The sequence below is a fragment of the Notamacropus eugenii genome, chromosome 1 (genome assembly GCF_028372415.1).
Source record: "Notamacropus eugenii isolate mMacEug1 chromosome 1, mMacEug1.pri_v2, whole genome shotgun sequence".
NCBI lineage: Eukaryota > Metazoa > Chordata > Mammalia > Diprotodontia > Macropodidae > Notamacropus > Notamacropus eugenii.
In genome coordinates this window covers 48292495-48312912 of record NC_092872.1, presented here as the reverse complement: position 1 = coordinate 48312912, position 20418 = coordinate 48292495, and the positions used below count along the sequence as shown (strand labels likewise).

General features: G+C 48.9%; 2 protein-coding genes across 4 annotated transcripts in view; one reads left to right on the top strand and one right to left on the bottom strand.

The window, feature by feature from the left end:
* Positions 1–434: 434 nt before the first annotated feature.
* Positions 435–9842, top strand: SYNGR3 (synaptogyrin 3). Its single transcript, XM_072599552.1, has 4 exons — positions 435–726; positions 7695–7932; positions 8401–8543; positions 9192–9842. Exons 1-4 carry the CDS (start codon positions 628–630, stop codon positions 9399–9401), a joined length of 690 nt encoding a protein of 229 aa, XP_072455653.1. The 5' UTR covers positions 435–627; the 3' UTR covers positions 9402–9842.
* Positions 9843–13798: 3956 nt separating this feature from the next.
* The window catches only part of ZNF598 (zinc finger protein 598, E3 ubiquitin ligase), a 31266-nt gene continuing 24646 nt past the window's right edge, over positions 13799–20418 (bottom strand). For 2 of the 3 annotated variants that reach the window (XM_072599545.1, XM_072599549.1), the window contains exons 7-12: positions 20083–20264; positions 19408–19492; positions 18149–18912; positions 16406–16541; positions 15164–15308; positions 13799–15060 (exon numbers count right to left, since the gene is read on the bottom strand). In XM_072599545.1, the coding sequence (XP_072455646.1) occupies positions 14713–15060; positions 15164–15308; positions 16406–16541; positions 18149–18912; positions 19408–19492; positions 20083–20264 (1660 nt within the window). In that variant the 3' untranslated portion in view covers positions 13799–14712. Of the gene's footprint in view, positions 15061–15163; positions 15309–15844; positions 16022–16405; positions 16542–18148; positions 18913–19407; positions 19493–20082; positions 20265–20418 lie in introns of all 3 variants that reach the window. The other variant, XR_011965153.1, reaches the window with a different exon arrangement.

Below are 20418 nucleotides of genomic sequence, written 5' to 3'. Positions count from 1 at the left end.
CTGCAGACTTCTGCTTTCCTATTTCCCACCTCACCCTTTTCTGCAGAAAGGTCTCAGTTCTGTCCCTCACCAGCCGGTTCGGAAAGTGACCAGTACTGGCTAAGGCTAGGTGGGGGGCAGGGAAGCGAGTACCTTGACTTCTAAGTAATAGGCAAGCCAACATCTGTAGCTGTGAAGGAGGTTACTGGGGAATGGTTAGTAAGGAATATCCGGGGTCAGTGGGGATCAGTGGGGAACAGTCCCTAAAAGTGTGCCCTGGGGGTGGTCAGGAACAGTCCGGATGACCAGTGGGGGAGGCTCAGCAGAGGTGCTTAGAGGACAAGGACGACCCAAGAAGAATGGACAGCACGTCCGCGGGGCGCTTTCAGCTTCCAGCGGGGCGTAGTTCAGGGAGTGACCCAGCCCTGAGACGGGGTGAGGAGCAGACTGGGGGGGTGCGGGGTGCCTCTGCCTCCGCACGCTCCCGTGGTCTTTGTGCGCACGCCCGCGGGAGGGGGCGCGCGTCAGGTTAGGGACTCGCGCTGCTCGGGCGGCGGCGGCGGCAGCATCAGTGGCGGTGTCGGAGGCATCCTTGGGCGCTCTGTCCAGGGCCGGCGGGACCGACTGACGGACGTACAGAGAGTCGAGATGGAGGGGGCTTCTTTCGGAGCCGGCCGGGCTGGAGCCGCGCTGGACCCCATAAGCTTCATCAAACGTCCCCAGACCATCCTGCGGATCACGGCCTGGGTAAGCGCGCTCGCTGCCAAGCCAGGAGGGCCCCCTGGAAGAGGTGGGGGTAGATGGCCCGGGTGGGGGCGGCGGGGCAGGTGAAGGTGAGCCCAGGGTCTGCCTTCCCCGGGGAAGACCCGGGGTGGGGGAGGAGGGAGTGGTGGCGCGGAGACGGACTCTAGCGTTCCCTTTGCCCCGTAATGCGTAGGTGGGGTGGGGATGGGGTGGGGTGGGCCATTTGAGGGGTCGTTGAGCCTCTAAATGGGGAGTCCAGTGTGAACAGGTACCGAGTCCCTGAACCTGGGGTGGAAGGACACTGAGCGTCCCTCCCTCCCTCCTCCCGCCCCTCTCCTTATTTCCGCAACCCCCTCCCCGCCCAAGCCCTCCTGCTTCTGGATTCTGGGGACTGGCAAGGAAAGGGGGGGCAGTGAAGGGCCGGCAGACATTTTTCTTCCCTTTCCCATCCTGGCCCATGCACACATACATGTGATGAGGTTTGGGGGTGGTGCACCGCATACATGGGTCCTGGTAGCACCAGGTGACTCCCTCACTACCTCCCACCACCACCTCTACACCGAGCAAGAAATGATCCACCTTTCCCCTCTTCCAAGCAAAGCCAGGAATGATGTCCTCACTGAGATCCTAGATCCCTCTGAGACCCTTTGGGAGGGGCCCTCAGAGGTTCTGATGACGTCACCACTCAAGGGCTAGACCCAGGACTTGGGGGCGGGGGCAGCTGCTGATCCAAGGGTGAGCTGTCCACCGACTTCAGGAACAGGAAGAGGAGATGAGGAGGGAGAGGATTTGGAGTCACTTAGTAAGATGCTCTAGGACCCTAAGGAGGTATCTCATTCACCCCTCTCTTAAAACCTTTAATTCCCTCTTCCTAATGAATGGTAGGCATCTTACCACCTCACCACCCTCCACCTCCATCCCCTAGCTGTACTTAGGTTGGTAGGCTCCCTCAGGGGGCTCCAAATTCATGTGTCTGAATCATCTCCTCCCCCCAGCTTTCTGATTTTTTAAGTCTCTCCCGCTGGACAATAGGCAGGTTTCATCTCCCTGAAAGGTGAGCAACCTTCTCCCTCAGGTAAGCCTGAACTGACCTCACTGAGCACTTCAGAGGGAGGCAGAGGAACATGTGACAGCTTGTCCAGTCCCCTCGGTGTTGAGATGAGAGGAGGAGTTTCTAACGCACCCTTCCTCCCCCAAAGGAGTAGACAGAATCCTCAGTATATCTCTTCATTCCCTCCCTCCCCTGTTCCCAGACCATGTGTTAAACATGTATGTGTCCTTGAGTTGCATATATGTGTTCATGCTTAAAGAAAACGGCATTGAGATCCAGAGTAAATTAGGAAGTGGGTAGTTTTTTTCATTTAGCCCCACCCTTCCTCTTCTCTCAAGTTCCTATTTTCTGAGAGCTTTTAAAGGAAATGGAAGCTGGAGGAATATTAGAAAAGTCCCTGAGCTTCCAGGGAAGTGAAATGGGGAAGGTGGCTGATTCTGTCTCTTTTGCAAGATATTTCTGTGTTGAGGTGTCCAGGCCAGGGCTGGAGAGAAGGACAGTGATTGGTAACGTGTATGTTACCTCTTTCCTAAAAGAGGGTGATTCCAGAGGGTCAGGGCCGTGTGTCCCCATCAGAATGAGGATTCCTAAATCTTTTCCTCTTTCCTCTGCATTCCCACCTTCCTACCTCCAACAAGGTCATTCCCATTGAAGTGGGCCTGTCTACAAAGTAAAAAACACAATTCCTTTGAACAAATAGTTATGAAATACTAGGTGCAATGTCCTAGGCTAGATGCTGGAAGGAATACAAAGAGAAAACGGTACATAGTGTACTCCTAAAGTACTTACAATTTAGAAGGAGACATGGGACACACGGATAACCAAAAACTCAACAGTAACCGATCCGTGAGAGTACAAATGGAAAAACATGAGTCATTAAGAAGGGAATAACTTATCATAGCTGGTGGAATCAGAGAAGACCTCTTAGAGGAAGGGACCTCGAAGAAAGGGACTGGGGAAGGATGTGTACAGTCATCAAGGGAGAACAAAATTGGAGGAAGGAAAGCAGCCTGGTTTGACTGGTGTGTGTGAAGAGGGGGAAGGTGATGGGTCTCAAAGGTGAGTTGGGACCTTAAATGCAAGACTAAGGAGTTGGTGCATAATCTTGTAAGCAGTAGGGAGCCATTGAGGAATGTTGAGCAGGGCAGTGATCAGACCTTTGCCTTCAGAAGATTACCCTGTGTTAAAGAAGGATCAGAGAGAAGGATGCTGCTAGGAAACATTACAGTAGTATAAGCAAGGGATAATTAGTGCTTGATTTAGGATGGGGTCTGTGGGAGTGAAAAGATGAAAGAACGCTGCTGGCTCTCACTCCCCAGGACTTCAGATCTGTGCTTTGGGAGCTTCTGGGAAGTGATCAGGGCATTTAGAGGAGGAACCAGAAATATAAATGGCTTCCCTAGCTAGGGACTTAAGAGAAGGGGGTAGCACTAGGACTTTTGAGGGAAGCTACTGTTTTGCTCTGAAGAGAAGGGACATTGAGTTTTGTTGTGCACCAGGTGGTCGGGGGTCAAACTCCAGCATTCATTTCTATCCCCATTCCTTGACCTCTGATTACCAAGGCAGATTTTGCCTCAGAACTACCTCTACCATCTTTGGTTTCTAATATTTTGTGATTTTTGACTGCCGTTTTTCTCAGTCTCCAGGACTCCCCCTGGGGAGTTTCTGGGGAAGATTATCATTTCCCCATTCTATTCTAGTCAGCTAAAGTCAACTGAAGTCCTATCCCAGGGGCCAGTGACTAGATGTTTTGATAGGTCTAGGCTGAAGATTTATATCAGAAGTGCCTGATTTTAGAAGTTCCTGGTTTAATGAATGTTAAAAATAAATAAATAAAAGTTCCTAGTTGGCAAAGGGCCTGATGACATAGCTTTTTCCTATAATGAGACAGTAAAAATGAGGGCATGAAATCCATGTCAGAAGCTAATGCAATTTGGTGGTCAAGGCCCTGGGAGTAGATGCACAGCTATTGATTGAAGCAAAGGAAGGGGGAACAGAGTTCTGAGTTCAACTAGTATGGAATTGCTTGATCAAGGATTAAGCATCAAAGAAGAGAGAGAAAAGGACCTCTCAGGTGAAAGGTTCTGCCTATTTCTGCTGCCTAGGTTGGGGGAGATGGCATTTGTGTCAGACAGGGCAGGGGCCTTCCCAGTCTGGAGCCTGGGCAAGGAAGAACAGGGTCTGAGTTTCCTGGAATCTGCTTTGCTGGGTGTGCTTCTCCCCAAACTGCTCTTGGCTGGTCCAGGCAGGGATACCATCCTACCTTGCCTGGCAACAGGGACAACGTAGGACTTTTCATGTAGGGAGGCTCTGTTTGGGATGAACCTAACCCTAACCCTTTCTACCTCTTCCAGGAAGCCCTCTCAGATCGCAAGTTGGGTTGACAGGCTGGAACATTTTGGTACAAGTATTTTCACAACCAGTTGCAAAGTTTTCTATCTTTTCAAGGGTGGGACCCTCTATTCCAGTCCCACTCCCTCAACCTAATTACTTTGGATTGGGAATGAATGGGAGGGCAGAGCCCTAGGGAACATTGCGCGCGTGCGTGCGCACACACACACACACACACTCACAGTTTAGGACCAGGAATCAGAAGAAAGACCTAATTTCTAATCCCAATTCTGCCACTTTTGGACAAGTCACTTTCCCCGTCCCAGATCTTAGTTTACCTGTTTGTAAAATGAGGGATGTTTTTTCTAACTCAAGCATCCTATGATTCTATAACCATTACCATCAATAAACTGTGAATGAGAGAATGAGCAGAGAGGGAAGGATGAGTGTATCACCCTTTGGAGCCTTCTGGAGACACCAGTTTTGGATAAACCACTTCCCATCTCCCCCCATACCTAAATACTATTTTAGAACTATCCAGTGGTTTCTTTACTCACTACCAAGCAGCATCTGACATATTTGGATGTCAGAGATTAGAAATACAGATCCCAAAGATAGTAAATTCAGTTATTAGAAATGAAAAATCTGTGTGACTGAGATGGTGAAGCAAATTGTTAGCAATGAAGAAGCCAGGTGTCCATCAGGGGCAGGTAGGTCAGATGTCAGATACTAAGCATCCAGAAGTCTGAGATTAGCAATCCAGATGTCCGGGACAAATCACCATCAGCTGCAGGGGAAGGTCATGTGCCACAGCATCACAGAATCATAGAATTAGAAGGAACCTCAGAGGTCAAGAGTACTAACAAATGGTGGGGGTAGGGGAGGAGAAGATGAGGAAATCCTATAGGAGAAGGCACTTGAGTACCTGTGAAGTGCTTGAAGGAAGAAGGGAGGAGAAGTATGTGCGTAGGGGAAGCAGCCAGGATGCCAGATTGGCTAAAAAGAGACAATATATAGAGGGAAGGCGCATGAAACAATGAGAAAGGGAGGATCTGGCTTGGCTGACTTCCGAAAGGCATTAAGTGCCATGTTGAGAATTTTGTGTTTTCTCCAAGAGACAAAAGGGAACCACCGAAGTTGTTTTGAGTGGAGAACTAACAAGACAAGTTGTGTGGAAGCCATCCTTTTTGAAGCCATCTTTTCCTCAAACTAAGCTTCTGTGGCACCTTCTTGAGGCCCTTCTCCATCCTGGTGATCTTCCTGTGGATGCCATCTAACTTCTCAGTGTCAGTTCTAAAATTCAGTACCCACAACTGGATTCAATTCTGGAGGTGTGGCATGACTAGGGCAGAGAACTATCACCTCCCTTCTGCTTGTCACTGCAGCCTAAGATGGCCTTGGCTTTCCTTCCACCTTTTGTTAGCATTGCTATTGACTGATCAGATATTGAGCTCAAGGAAAACCAAAATCCCTAGATTTTTTTTTCAGATGAACTCTTATCTAGTCATGCTGTCTTCCTCTTAGACTTATGAAACCATATTGTTTTAATCCAATGGCATTTGTCCCTATTAAGCCCATCTAATTAGAATTAGCCTATCAAGATTTTTTTACTTCCGACTCTTCCAGTATGTTACTGTTCCCTCTCAGTTTTGTGTTATTAGAAAACACATGCCAGCTGTACCTTTAACCAAGTCATTGATAAAAATGCTAAACAGTGAAGGGTCAAAGTCCTAGGGGCATTCTATTAGATACCACCTTGATATGAATCCATTAATGACCATTCTTGAGGCCTTGTCATTCAACCAGTTCTCCTTATACCTAACTGCACTCTAGTCCACATGGTTCCATCTTGTCCACTGATAACAGCATGAGAAACTTTGTCAGATACTTGGTAAAATCTGGGTAAACTATGTCTCCTGTAATCCAACGGACACATACCAATCTAGTAATCCTGTCAAAAAAAAAGGCAGGAAGATTAGCCTGAAATGATTTTTTTCTTGGAGCCATGAAGGTTCCATTATCATCTCTTTCTCTAGATAAATGTTCAGTAACCATTCCCTTGAGAAATTCATTCTAAAATTTTGCCAGGAATCCTAGTCAAGCTCACTGTCTCATATTTGTGATCTTTCTCTTTCTTCCTTCCTTTTTGCTTCTCTCTTTCTTTCTTTCTTTCTTTCTTTCTTCCTTCCTTCCTTCCTTCCTTCCTTCCTTCCTTCCTTCCTTCCTTTCTTTCTTTCTTTCTTTCTTTCTTTCTTTTCTCTCTCTCTGTCTCTCAAATTGGAACATTTGCCCTTCTTGATGAATCTTCTGGCATGTCTCCCTTACTCTGATTTTTTTTCTTTAATTTTTTTATTAAATCAATTACATCTGTTTTCTCTTCCCTCCAACCCACCCCCACCATTGAAAAAGAGGAGAAAAGAAAAACCAAAACCCTTGTAATATGCCTAGTTATGCATAACAAATTCCTGTGTCAGTTGAGTCTGATAGGTAGGTATGTCTTATTATGCATCCTTGAGTCCATCACCATTCTGTCAAGAGGCAGGTAGCATGCTTCGTAATTAATCATCTTGTATGAATAGTTGTGTTGATCAGAATTCTTACAGCTTTCGAAGTTGTTTATCACTGTATAAATTGTCATCCTAGTTCTGCTCCCTTCATACAAGTCTTTCAGGTTTCTCTGAAGCTGAGCCCTTCACCATTTCTTACAGCACGGTAGCCTTCCATTCCATTCACATACCATAATTTGTTCAGCCCTTTCCCTGTTGACGGGATGAGTTTCCATTCTTTGATACTACAAAAAGAGTGACTATAATACTGCTTTCCAGAATAGCTCCATTTCACAGATCCTCCAACAGTGCACTGGTTACATAGTGTCCAAGATCAAATCATTAGCAGCTATGGGGCCCAGTAAACAGAGCACTGGGTCTGGAAGACCCGGGTTCAAATTTAATCTTGGACACTAGCCCTGGGCAAGTCACTTACCCTGTCTGCCTGCTTCCTCATCTGTAAAATGGGCATAATGATAGCACCTACCTCCCAGAGTTGTTGTGAGGTTCAAGTGAGATAATTGTGAAGTGATGAAATGTGGGTCAGCCTCAGGCAATCCTTCATCTTGTCCATTCCCAGTGCAGAATTTGTAGTGTGCATGTGCCTTTCTCTCTCTCTCTCTCTCCTCCCTCTCTCCCCCCTCTTTCCTTCTCTTTCTCCCTTTCCCCCTTTCCCCCTTTTTCCCCCTCTCTCCCCCTATCCTAGCTAAAAGTGCTTCAGTTACCTCCTTCTCAGAGGTTTCAGGGGCCAAGGAGCAAAACCCAGCCCATGTGTCCATCCCTTGTCAGGAAGCCTTACAAGGGCTAGCAGGTGGGTGGACACCAAGGCTGGACTGAGTATAAAGAGAAGGTACACTGCCATCTTCATCACCCCAAGCTCCCTCTGTACCTCATAAGCTCCATAAGACTCTGAGGGCACCCTTTGGGTTTTTGGGTTATTCTGCACCCAGCCTACTGTGGACCAGGAGCCAGGTGGCAGATAACCCCCCATCTGTCCCATGGGTGTGGGCCTCATCCTCCAGTCAGCCTACTCTCACCCCCAGGTGTTCTCCATTGTGGTGTTTGGCTCCATCGTGAATGAGGGCTATGTGAATAGTGAAAGCTCTCCAGAGCTGCACTGCATCTACAACAAGAATGAAGGTGCTTGTAACTACGGTATTGCCATCGGCATCATGGCCTTCTTTGCCTGCATCTTCTTCCTTGTCCTTGACCTCAACTTCCAGGAAATCAGCAGCGTCAAGGACCGACGGCGGGCAGTGCTTCTGGATCTGGCTTTCTCAGGTGGGAGACAAGAGGATTCACCAGGGATTTCTTTTTGAAGAGGGCACCAAAGGAGCATAAGAGAGTCTTGGGGTGCAGGAGTCAACATGGGATATTTGGATCATGGAAATCAAGATGGGGACTTGGAAGGGATCGGGATAAACATTCTGGGGTTGTGTTGTCATTAGAATGAGGATTTGAATTGGGAGTTTGAGATGGCAGTTTTGGGTTGGAGATAGAGATCTTGGGTCAGATAGTGGGATGTGGGGACTTGTGAGGGGTAGGCATTTAGGTCTGGAATTCAGGGTGATAGATTTGCAGTCATTGAGGTATCTGGGGGATGGTTTGGAAGGGTTAGATTGGAGTGTTCCAACTGGGGCGGGGAACAGAGATTGAGGGATATGACAGGGGAAAGGAAAAGGGATTGTTTATGGAGGAAGCGGCTCCGTCAGCCTCCCCCATCTGAATTGTTCCCCCCTTTGGCTTCAGGGCTCTGGTCCTTCCTGTGGTTTGTATGTTTCTGTTTCCTGGCAAACCAATGGCAGCAGACCAAGAAGAGTGAGGAAGTAAACCAGGGGGCAGATGCAGCCCGGGCAGGCATTGCATTCTCCTTCTTTTCCATCATCACCTGGGTGAGTATGGGACCAGCATGCCCCAGTCTTCTGTCCCTAAAAAGCCAAGGCTGATCTTGGCCCTTTGTGCAGTTCCAGAGATAGGGCCAAGGGCTCTGGGGTAGGGATAGGGGCTTCAGGACTTTCTGGAGTCCATCAGGAAAGCCACCCAGCTTACCCCATAGGAACCAGTGAGTCACAACTGCCTTACCACCATCTCTTTTCCTATTCTCTCCGTCTGTTTCTTGGGTCTCTTGCTGTTTTGTTCTCCTGTTGTCTCTCACAGTTTCTAGTTCTTAGAGAACACCTACTCTAACCCATTGTATAGATGGAGAAATCAAGGGGAGTGATTTACCTAAGACCAAACGACCAGGACTAAATTTCAGATGTGATTACTATCGCCCATCAAACAGTTCTTTCCACTAAATGCTGTCCAATTTCTCTTTTGCTTTCTCCACCTCCTTTTGTTTTGGTCTCTAGTCTGTCTCCATCTCTCATGGTCTCTGTCTCTCTATTTTCCCTTTATCATTATTGACAGCTGTGTTTCCTTTGGCTGTTGTGGGTTTCCTGAAGGGGCTCACTCCTTTCATTGAAATTCTTGGTGGCCCATTTTGGAGTGCTGGCTGCTGCTGTTACATTGACCATCCTCATTCTGGACCTCCCCCACAGGTGGCCCTCATGGTGAAGGCGCTGCAGAGATACCGTCTGGGCACCGACATGTCACTCTTTGCCACGGACCAGCTTAGTGCAGCCCCTGGCACCAGCTACCCTGGATACCCAGCAGGCAGTGGCGTTGAGGGCACTGAGACTTACCAGAGCCCCCCCTTCACCGAGACCCTAGACACCAGCCCTAAGGGCTACCAGGTGCCAGCATATTAGTAGAGCTGCCCACCCTGTGCCAGGGCCTCAGGGTACTGTGAGCATGTTTGGGCTACAGCTATGGCCTGTCCCTGTGGGCCAGTCTTGTGGACTCTGTACAGTGGTCTCGGTTCTCGTGTCACCTCTAAGGGTTAAGCAAACAAAATAATCACACAGTGTTCCCTCTAAGTCTGAAAAGGAAGGAAGGAAAGAAGGGAGTTGGGGAAGGAAAGGGAAGTCAGTGGGTGGGAGGGAGGGAAAGGAGAAAGGAATAAAAATGCATATGAGAAAGAAAGAGGCAGGGAAAAGAAGACTGAGAAAGAAGGCAGGAAAATGTAAAATTAAGTAGGGGAAGGAGAGTTAGGTGCATGCTGGAAGGGAAGAAGGAAGCCAAGTATGTCCCAGGAGGTAAGAGAAGGTGGAAAGAGGGAGAAATGAAGAATCATACTGTGAATGCAGAATGGCTTTAATAAAAATTAAAGTTAGAAAGTGAAGAGGGCAAAAGGGAGTGTTTTGTCAATGTTGAAGGAAGGAAAAATAGGAGAGGATGTTAGCCTGAAACCACGAGCTCTTATTGGGAATTGCTGAGCCCGGAGCTCCCCGATCTTTGTAGGATGGGTGCTACTTGCCTCCCAACCCCACCCACAACTGTGCCCCTCTGGTGGGACAGGCCTTGGAGTCTTCAGTACCTTCTGCTCAGGGCCAGCTTCCACCCACTGGCTCTGAATCAGGACAACTCTGCTAAGTTGGACATTCTGAATTTCCCCAACTCCAGTCCCTGGCTAGAAGGGACTGACCCTTTGTCTCGCACCCTGATTCTATCTCCTTTGGCCTTCTCTAATAAATTTTCAGAATGAGCCAAACCCACCTGGGCCCCCAAACCCTGTCCTGCTGGGGAGAAGGCTGGCTCAGGGTTTCCAGAGTGCTCTGTCCCATCCCTCCCGCATCCTGTGCCAAGCCCCAGGCTTCCCATTCCCCAGTCAGAAGGAAAAGGTCCAGCTGAGGAAGGGGAGCCCCATGACCCCTGCCCAGACAAAACCAATTGCAGCAATATTTTCCTTAGAGGGAACACTGACCCATTTTAGCAGCACAAAAAGTACATGTGTCAATATTTTAGTCAATAACCAATTTAAACAGTTCCTTAAATTGATTGTATGTGTGAGATACTGTCCATTGGGTATACCGTATTTTTCTATCTTGCTCTCCGTATATTACCGTGATCGCAATGGGCTTTCTATGGATGTCTGGGCCATTCTCAGTGCCACTGAGCCCTTGGTGGCTCACTCCCCCAGATCCCCAGGTCACTTGGTAGTGACATAAAAGTTGGGGCTGCTGCAGAAATGAATGCATGCCCCCAGAAAAGGTAGGAGGTTCAGGTTCCTGGGAGGGTATCTCTATTAGTGCCTCAGGGATACCTTCCCCACATCCTTCTTTCCTGGGCCAGGGGTTCTGCTCCCTAACTAGCCTCCCTGCCAAGCCAGGCCTAGGCTGCAACAGAGCTGAGTAATGGGAGGTGGCCAAGAACAGAAGTTGAACATGGTGGTTAAGCACTTTGCCTTCTATCAAGGCCAGTCTGCCTGGGGTAGCACTGAGCTGCCACCAGCCCTCCCTCCACCTACCCAGTGCTTTCCAGGAGAGGGGAATCATCTAGGGCTTTCTGTCTGAACTTAACACCCCTGACCCCTGCAGATGGGTCTGAGCTGACAATATGGCGACATGTACCACAGGCAGCAGTAGCAAGAGCCCTGCCCCTAGGCCTGGCCCAATCCTTACTGCATGACCTGGACAACTCCCAGCCCTAGAGCGTCCAAGTTTCAATCTAGGGGATCCTTTTATCAATTTTGGGTGTGGGTAGTACTGTTAAAATAGTGTCTGTTGTAGTTTGTCTTACGTGCCAGTGGTTTGTCAGGTAGGGTAGTATGTCCAGCGATACGGAATGTAACTTACTATATTCTTATGGACTCATTAGAGAAATCCTAGAGTTGTTGGTGTTATAACTATACAACATGCTTTAGCCTTTCTGTAGTAACTCCCCAGATCCTTGCCTTTCTTCCCCCATTAAGCACCCCTCTCCATTCCCCCAAATACCCTCCATTTTCCCTTGGTCTGTATGGGGCCAGTGTCCATCTTTAGTCAGGGCCCTCCTCTACCATCTAAAGCAAAGCATGTCCATATTGCTGCAATTCTGAGCATCACGCCAACATGTCCATTACTGGCTTCTAATCTCACAAGCTGCCAAGAATCCTCTGAAAGGAACAAGGAGTCAACATTGAAGCAGATATTCCTCTTGCCTCCCTTGACAGCTAAAAATATGTGTCCAAGTCCAGGCTTTCTGGGAGTTAATCACTTTACAGAGGATGCAAGAGGGACCAGAGACCCCTATGGGTGACATACATGCCCCTTGCCTGGCCTGGGTGGGGAAAGTGTATGAATGTTTGTGAAAGGTGGGAGGAAATAAGGACATCAGATTTCAATAATAAATGTGAATCCATCTGCAGGACACCCAAGGAAGGCCCCCTTCCTTTTCTGCTCTCCCGTCTTATAAACAGTGCATGTACACACGAACTGTACCTACCATCCTCCCAGGTTGGTAACCGGGTCCCTGGCTCAGCAGGGTCTCTTGTCCAGAGAGAAGCAAGTATTCACAGAAACTTTCTCAACAGCAGGTGCACAATAGGTTCAGATGATGAACTCTGTTTATGTGAGAATGATTTTATGGGCTAGGTCACCTCATTCCTATCTCAAACAACCCATTTCTACCTTCAACTTCCGCCAACTCCCCCCACAACAGGTGGGCTGGTTGGTCACTGGCAAGCAACCAGGGGGTGCTCCCTCCCAGCCCACCCTCCTGGCCTCTTCCCTCCCTGTTACACACAGAGTTCATCAGAGGGACCACTCACTCCTTGTTGGAGCTCAGCAGCCAGGACTCTGTTGCATTTAACCCTTCCATTCTGTACTAGTTTTTAATATCAAATGGATACCAAATGTGGTTTGCCCATTTAAGTTTTGCAGATACCTCTCTTTAAAAGGCAGGCTGCTTCCCAAAGCTGCTGTTTTAAGTAAAACTATGTACGCTGTAGTCTAGGGTGGACTGTGTATGGAACTGTCAGTAAAAAAAAAAATGTTTACAATTTTTTTGTGTATATATATATATATACATATATACACATATGTGTGTGTGTGTGTGTGTATATATATATATGTATACATACATATATCTCTCTTCTGAAAGAACAATCTGTGATTGTGTATTTTCAGTGTCTGTCTCCCAACTGCAACTTATTTTCAATAAAGAGTGCAAATGAACTCGTGTGGCCCAGAGACACCAGGAAGGCATTTGGCAACCAGGTGAAGCAGCCAAGAGCCCTGGACTGGGGTTGTAGCTGGGGTTCTCACCAGCTAGCTATCCTGGCCTTCATTTAGCAAGACCCACTGGGCAAACTGGGCTCCAAGTTCCCTGTACTCCAGCCCTCAGGCTCTTGATGATACTCAGTGACTCCAGGTAGCACGAGCAGCGACTGTAGGGGTCTGTGGAGCCCCTCCACCGCCACTGCTTCCTTCAGAATCTTTATGGGAGAAGGAGCCTCATGGGCTGAGGCTAGGGTGGCTTCTGAGGGGAGAGCAGGAGGCCCATTTTTTAGTAAATGGGAAGAGATGACAGGGTAATACATTAACTTCCAAGGGAAAAACACCAACATTTTAAAAAAGAAGGTGGCTTTTATAATCAAAAACTAGGCTAAGAAAAACTGGTATTGTCCTAGATAATCTAGAACGGAAGAAACCACAGGAAACAGTGTCCATTTCATGGGAATGATAAGTCTGAGACTGCTGTGACCAAGCATCCTCGTCCTGGTCTGGACCAGGAGACCCTGCTCATGGAGTACTCATCCTTCCTTCCTCTCTACTTGCTGGACTCCTCTTGAACCCCTGAGAGCCTGTAAAAAATGAAGTCTCAGCAAAGTAATGGTCATTAGTGGATACAATGAGCATCCCTCAGAAGACAGCCCAGCCCTGCACCAGGTCTATAGCCAATAGTACATTTCGCACCAAAAGGCTGGAGCTGGAAATGTTGCTGAGGCCTCTCACAGCAGTCTCACACACAATCCCTAATGGCCGAACACCCAGTCTAGAGTGGGGCCTCACAAAATTTGCTACAAATGCCACTGCTCTCAGGGTGGGTAGTCCTTTGTCCTGGCCCAGGAGCCCTAGAGGAGAATGGGTCAGGAATGGCCCTATTTTGATGGGCCACACCTTGGTCTTCTCCAGCAAAGAACCTGGAGTTGACCTGGGGGTGCCTGGGAAGAAGAGCCAGGAGCCACCAGCTCTGCAACCAGGCCTCTTCATCCTGGCACAGACTTTATGACCTGGGAAAACTTCCATCCTCTCCTAGTGAAAAGCAGAGACTAGGACCACCAGGCAACAATGTGCAGCAGTTTTTAATGTTCCAACTCAATCGCATCAATACATCCAATAATCAGAAAGACAGCTGTTTTTAAATACAAATTAAAAATAATCATGACCACTGCTAAGAGAAAAGAGAGGAAAAGAAAGAAAAGCTCAGAACAATATTCTACATGCTGTACTGCAAAATAAATGTATTTGAGGATAAACTGACTTATTATAAAAGGTCAAAAGAGATTTTTCGATCCCGCATTCAGCTAATGCTGTAAAGATTATCCCAATTCAAGTAGCACAATTTTATTTCTGCTTCCCATTCTGAATGTTCTTTAATCACAAAATTACCAACCGTTTACACACCGAACAGTCTCACTCCCTCATCGTAAACCCCACTTCTTTCTCCTCACGGAATCTGGGTGACTGCATGTGGTTCTGGGTCTGCCCCCGTGTGGCAATGACACTGGCTTCAACCCCAGGGAAAGGACCCCAGGTGACAAGAACCATCCACCCACTCCCCACCCCCCCAGTCACTTGATAAAAACAAAAAGAATAAAGAGCAAGATTACCCCCACTCTGGAGGAGGGCAGTCTTTACGTGGCTGAACGGCAGGTGGTGGCATGTGCTGAGTGGGCAGGTAACCTGGAGATGACCCCACCTGGCTGTCCCTCCCCTGCCCAGCCTGCTAACCACACCAGGTGGCCTGCTCTACTTTTCCTGAGGCATTTGGTGCTCTGGCATTTTGGTTTCTGCAAAGGGGAGGAGAGTGTGTGTGTGTGTGTGTGTGTGTGTGTAGGGGGTGTGCATTGGCCCTGTGTGGGACTGTCCCCAGGGACAGCCAGCCAGCCATACCCCTGGCAGCTGCGGCTTACCAGACCTTACTTCAAAAAAGTGCAAATAGGTGGTGTGGAGATGGTTCTGCTGGTCTTGGTGAAAGCTAACTGATAATTCTGCTGATGGCTTGCAAGGAGGGGAACTCTTCATCTTCAATATGCTGGGCTCTGTGGGTGCCCAGGTCATCCTGAGTCAGCACCTGCTGGCAAACGGGGCAGATGCAGCAGTCTAGTTCAGAATGGGTGCTAGCTGGCCACGCACTCTTCTTGTTCTTTCTAGATTTGGGCGTCCCCTGCTTCTCCTGGACCCGGAAATCATTGTGTGCAGACAGCAGTTCCTGCTGCTTGGCTGTGTCAGGCAGGAGCACCAGGAGCTCACTGAAGATTTTTCTGAAGTTCTCCCCAAGGAGGTCCCGGCAGCTCTTATAATACTGTGCTGCAGAAATACGACCCTAAAGTCCAGGAAAAAAAGCAAAACAACCCCATACAATTTCATTGTGTTCTAGATACCAGATCAACCTAATTCCCCGCTTCTCTCCTCCTCCGCCCGCTCACCTGTCGGAATTGCCCCGAATGGCTCTTAAATTTGTTGAATCTAGACTCATCGCTCTGAAGGAGCTCCTTTATGGACTGGATGAGCTGCACGTTCCTTTGTTGGAAATTCTCAGGTTCCAAGTAAGTTCCTTGGCAGGTACCTTGCCTGATGCAGAAAGGGAAGAAGGGGGGAGGAAAGGAGAGGAGAGAGAGGAAGGGAGAAGAAAAAGGAAAGGAAGAGAGAGGAGGAGGAGTAGTAAGTGTTAATCTCTGTCTACTACCCTTGGCCTAACCCTGGAAAATAAATGAAAAGAATCATTTTTTTAAGAGCTGGAAGACCATCTCCTTCATTTTAAGGAGGAGAAGTTATGAGAGGCACAGAGACGCTAGGTGACTGACTCCCCAAGCTCTCACCCAGTGAGTTCGTGGCAAAGCTGGGACTAGAACCCAGGTCTCTTGCTTCCCAGTACGGGGCTCTTCCCCTTCCATGCCATGGCCCTGCTGCGGGGGCCTTGCTGCGGGGCCCAAGGCAGTTGCATCTGTATCCAGCACATCTGTGTCACGGCCTTCCCACCCCACAGTGGTCTGGTGACGACTGAGGGCCTGTGTCCTCCTCTAATGGGAGCAGCTGGTGAGCATTTCCCTGCTGAGCATGCGGGAGGGAGGGCCCGGGGGGGAGTACTATCAGAAGAGTGTCAGCACCTGAGAACACAGCTGCTGCAGCTACTTCTGGGGTATTTCCTTCATCCGAAGGGCGGACCGAGGAGCCAGAAGGAGGAATGTACATCCGGGGCTTCCTCTGAGTCACACAGACCCCACACCAAGAATCACTGAGCAAAATGAAATCGGTCCTCTCCAGGAGAGCTTCCAGCGACAGGGCTGGGGACAGCAACATCCCAAATGAAAAGGTTTAGTGGAAGCCGCGTTCTGACACGGAGCACAAGTCTGTTACAAATGATGGTGAGGGGAAGGAAGTAGGGCCTGTTTGGCAGAGCTGCTGTGACTCCACCTCCCCAGCCCCTACGGGGGGGTTGGCCCTGCCTGGATGACAAGGACACTTCAGACATTCAGAGATGAGATGTGTTCCCTTGGGCAGCAGCAGGCGTTAACACACCTCCGGCGCTCCCTGCCCACTCCTTCATAGTTAGCCCTAAGGTGACCCCATGGTCTCTGTTCCCTGCCCACCTCCTCCCTCCCTGGAAACACAGGCTCAGTTGAATCTAGCATGAACAGGATGAAACACTCCCAACACCTAGAACTTACTCTTTTATGGAGGTGGTGATGGGCTCGGAGATGCTGTTGGATGGGATGACGGTAAAGCCCGGAGGGGGCTTGCTAATGGGTGGTGACAGTCCTGGAGGTGGTGGGGGGCTCTTTAATAGCACCACAGAGTTAAAGCCTAGAAAACCGCAAGAGGAAGACAATATGAAATGCACCACAGGGCATAACTGGGTGGGGATGGGAGTGGGGGGGACATTTGCTTCCCCCTTCCGCCACCTGCTGCCACTAGAGCAAGAAATGCCAGATTTCTAGGATGACTGGTAATAAAGCAGACAGGAACCACTGGAGCCCAGAGAAGGGCCCCTACAGGAGCAAAATGACTATTATTATAAAAAAAGTCCACAAGTAGCACCATACGGTCACAACAGAGACTCATGGATGTTTCCAAGGCAGCTGTGCCACTGGGAAAGGCAGGAAGGGGTGGGACCGTCCTCAGTGTGGTCCTCTACCCCAAGTTCTGACTTATTATGGAATGACAGGGTAGTCGGGCCTCTCCCAAGCTCCATGGGCCAGCTCCGTCCCACCAAGATGGTACAAAGAGCCTCTGCTGTGGAGAAATAGAGGTCAACTCTCTCAAAGACATTCTGAGGATGGCGAAGGCCTCTTCAGCACACAGAGAATGAACCCATCCCACTGGGTGTGGAATGCCAGCATTTTCTTAAGCAAATACCAACTTGTTGTTCTGAGCTGTAGCATGTCCTCAAGTACACAATATTTTTATTACAGAGCATGTGACCTGTGGGCAGTGTCTATGCCCACCTTCCTCACCATGTGGCAGAGCTGCCTCCCTCTAAAAAGGAAAACAGCAACAGACTCAGCCCAGGGCCCAACCTCTCACTATCGCAGAGAGACTCTGTATCTCCAAGTCCCCTCTCCCTCTCACTTAGGGAAGCTTCCATAAGAAGAGGCAGAAATACATGGAACTTGTTTTTCCCACAACTCTTCATTTCCATCAAACAGCCTTTCTTTTTTAAAGTTCCCACAACCCCCCACAAACATCTTACTGCATGCACCCCTACCAGAAAAATTCAGACATGCCCAAAGCCCTCAACCTCACATAAAGGGATCTAAAATCTTACGTATGTGTGTACATGCACATAGGATCATGGAGATGGGAGTGTAACGCATCTCCCTGTGCTCCCTCTTGGCCACACAGCCCTTCCTTTCATGCTGAATTAAAATGGAGAGTTTGGACCCCACTGGACTTCTGCAGCCTGACAAAATGTTCTCCAGCAACCCAGCCATTATAAGCCAATGTGGCTGAAGCATGGAGGTGGTTATAAATGGGAGGTGACCCAGCTTCAGAGGCCACAGAAGGGGTACCCCAAGACATGCCTGCAGGGCATTTTAAAGATGGCAAGAATGTCAGGAGTCACCTGGTCTATCCTCTTCCAGGTGAGGAAACTGTCTCAGAGAAGTGACTCCCCACATCACATTCATTGCTAGATCATCAGGTAAGACTTGTGAGGCCAGAGCATGCCTGTCATTTCTTAGCTGGGACCTACAGGAATTCTCCATCTAGAAAGACCAAACCTGCCATTCTAATGGGACCCAGTAGGTCCCAATGTTCCTGGTTTCAAACATGTCATGGAAAGGAAGCAGGTCTGCTGTGTGACAGTTAGGCACTAATAAATGACACTTCTTGACCCCAGAAGCCAGCACCCTGGAGCCTGACGTCTGGCCCATTCCTCCTTCTCCCGCCCGCTCTTGCCTGACTGCTGTTACCTGGTGGAGGTTGCATTCGGGGAGGCCCCGCACTGCAGAGAGCTGGGAAGTCTTCCTGAGGTAAAGAGCACTGGTTAGTCACTGGTGGCTTTGTAAGCCCTGGAGGCTCTTTGAGGACACTGCCAACACAGGCTGCCTTTTCTGAATGTCCATTCACAACGGCTGCAGGTTTCTCTGCCCCGTTGGCTGTGGCTGCAGGGGCCTTTTCTCCCCATGCTGGCTTGGCGGTCATCTCTGGTACCAGTGGCTGGGGTGGAGGTGACACCGAGCTCTGCTTCTCAGCCCCCATCTTCTTCTTCTTGCTCACCTTTGTAAAAGACTGTGAAGAAGAGGCAGCTAGCAAGGAGGAGACATCAAACATGGTGGGGGCACTCCTGATCTCTTGGGTGGTCAGCCCCATATTGTCATCCTCATCATCAGAGACCAGGGCTTTGTTGCTCTTCTTGCCTGCTTTACCGCTTCCTTTGGTGATCAAAGGTGGTTTCTTTGTGAGCTGGCTGGAAGTAGCCTGGACAGGTGCCGCTGGCCGAACAACACTCTTACTGGAGTTATTGTTCCAGGCTGAAGTGATGCTGGACACAGCTTTGCTGGGCCTCATTTTTGACACGAGAGCTGGAAAGTCCTCTTCTTGGAAGGCTGAGGTCTTCTTGGCAGTGACTGTATAGGTAAGCGACATCCCCGAGGAGACAGTGGGGGCTGAGGAGGAGGAGGAGAGGCTTGGGAAGTCTTCATCTTTAAGTTTGACTGAAGGTGGCTGGAGGGAACTGGGGCAGAGCGAGAGATAAGATGTCACATGACCCACTCAGGCCTTCATCAGGGAAGAGGGAGTTGGGAATAGCCTGAACTTGGTTTGCTCCACAGAGGGGAGGAGACCCATTACAAATCCCTTTTAATGTAAGGCAGCAGGCAGCAGAGGGCATCACCCGTCTAAGCAAAACTTCACTCCCCAGATAGGCCCCTGCAGAGAGAAGAGATCCCAAAGCAGAGACCCCTTGGATGAACTCAGGCGGAAAAAGGGACGTGTGGCTAAAGGAGTCATTTGCAGGTCAGACTTCGCAACTCCTTTAGACATCCTGTAGGAATCTAGTTATTAAACAAAGAGCTCATGTTTGGGTCCCACCCCCCAGCTCCCAGTCAGCTAGAAGATCCCGGTCATTAGAGAGGCAAACCCTTAGAGGAACCAACCCATCCCTCTGTGCCCCCAAGATCTTCACCAATGCTTCTGACAAGCCAGAACAAACTCAAGCTGTCCCACATACCTCTGCAGAGCGCCCCCTGGTGTCAAGCTACACGAGACAAAGTCATCTTGGCTTGCAGGACCATTAGCAGTAGCCTCTTTGGGAGCTAGGATCAAGGACAATGACTTGTAACATGGAATGATGGCGAGTGCCAAAAACCAGAAAACTGTTCTGATGAAAATCTCTGAAGCTGGACACCCTAGCCTTGGGACCGTAAAGTATACCATTTTCCTCAAAGACTCTCAGGCAACAGATGTCAGACTCATCAGGAATCATGACTCAGAAAGGTTCATGAAGAACCTATTCTTAACTTTTATTTCAGGTAGAAAGGTTAAATATATAATCTAATTTTATATTTCATATTGCATTGGTCTTAAAAATAAAAATAAAGGATGGCCATATATTAGACTAAATGTGACAATACCACTTCCTCAGAGAATGCAATTACTTAGCTAAGACTTTTTAAAAAGCCTAAAATTTCAGTTTCACATAATATATTTTCCCATCCTGGATCATGCAACTTGATTGCGCAATTCATTCAAAATCCATTTTCTGCTGCAGAGCAGAAAAGTCATCCCTGCCTGTGGAAAATGTTCCCAACCAAGGGACAAAGCCATGAGTTCTGGTCTTTATGGTGAGAATGCCAGACAGAGGAGGGTGTGGGACAGGAGCTGCCTGCCGGCCACCACTGATCACCTGGGGCCTCCGCAGAAGGCTTGGGGGCTCTCCTGGAGCTCCGAGGGTCTTCTGAGTCCTTCCCCTCATCCTTCTTCACTTTGCTGCCATCCTCTTTATCCTCAACCCATTTCTTTTCTTCTTGCCTAGGGGCAGCTAGTGATGCCCTCACTGCAGCTGCTACATCTCTGTCTTCTTCTTCCCTGAGGTGCAGGAGAAGAAAAAGGAGAGTCCTTTAGGGTCAGGAAAAGAACTTAAGGACTGCTATGAAACATGTCTCAAGTTCTTCAGACAATGCCTGGCCTGTGGCACCATCTGCTGGAAAAGACTGGGAATTGAGGTTCTAACCAACTTCTC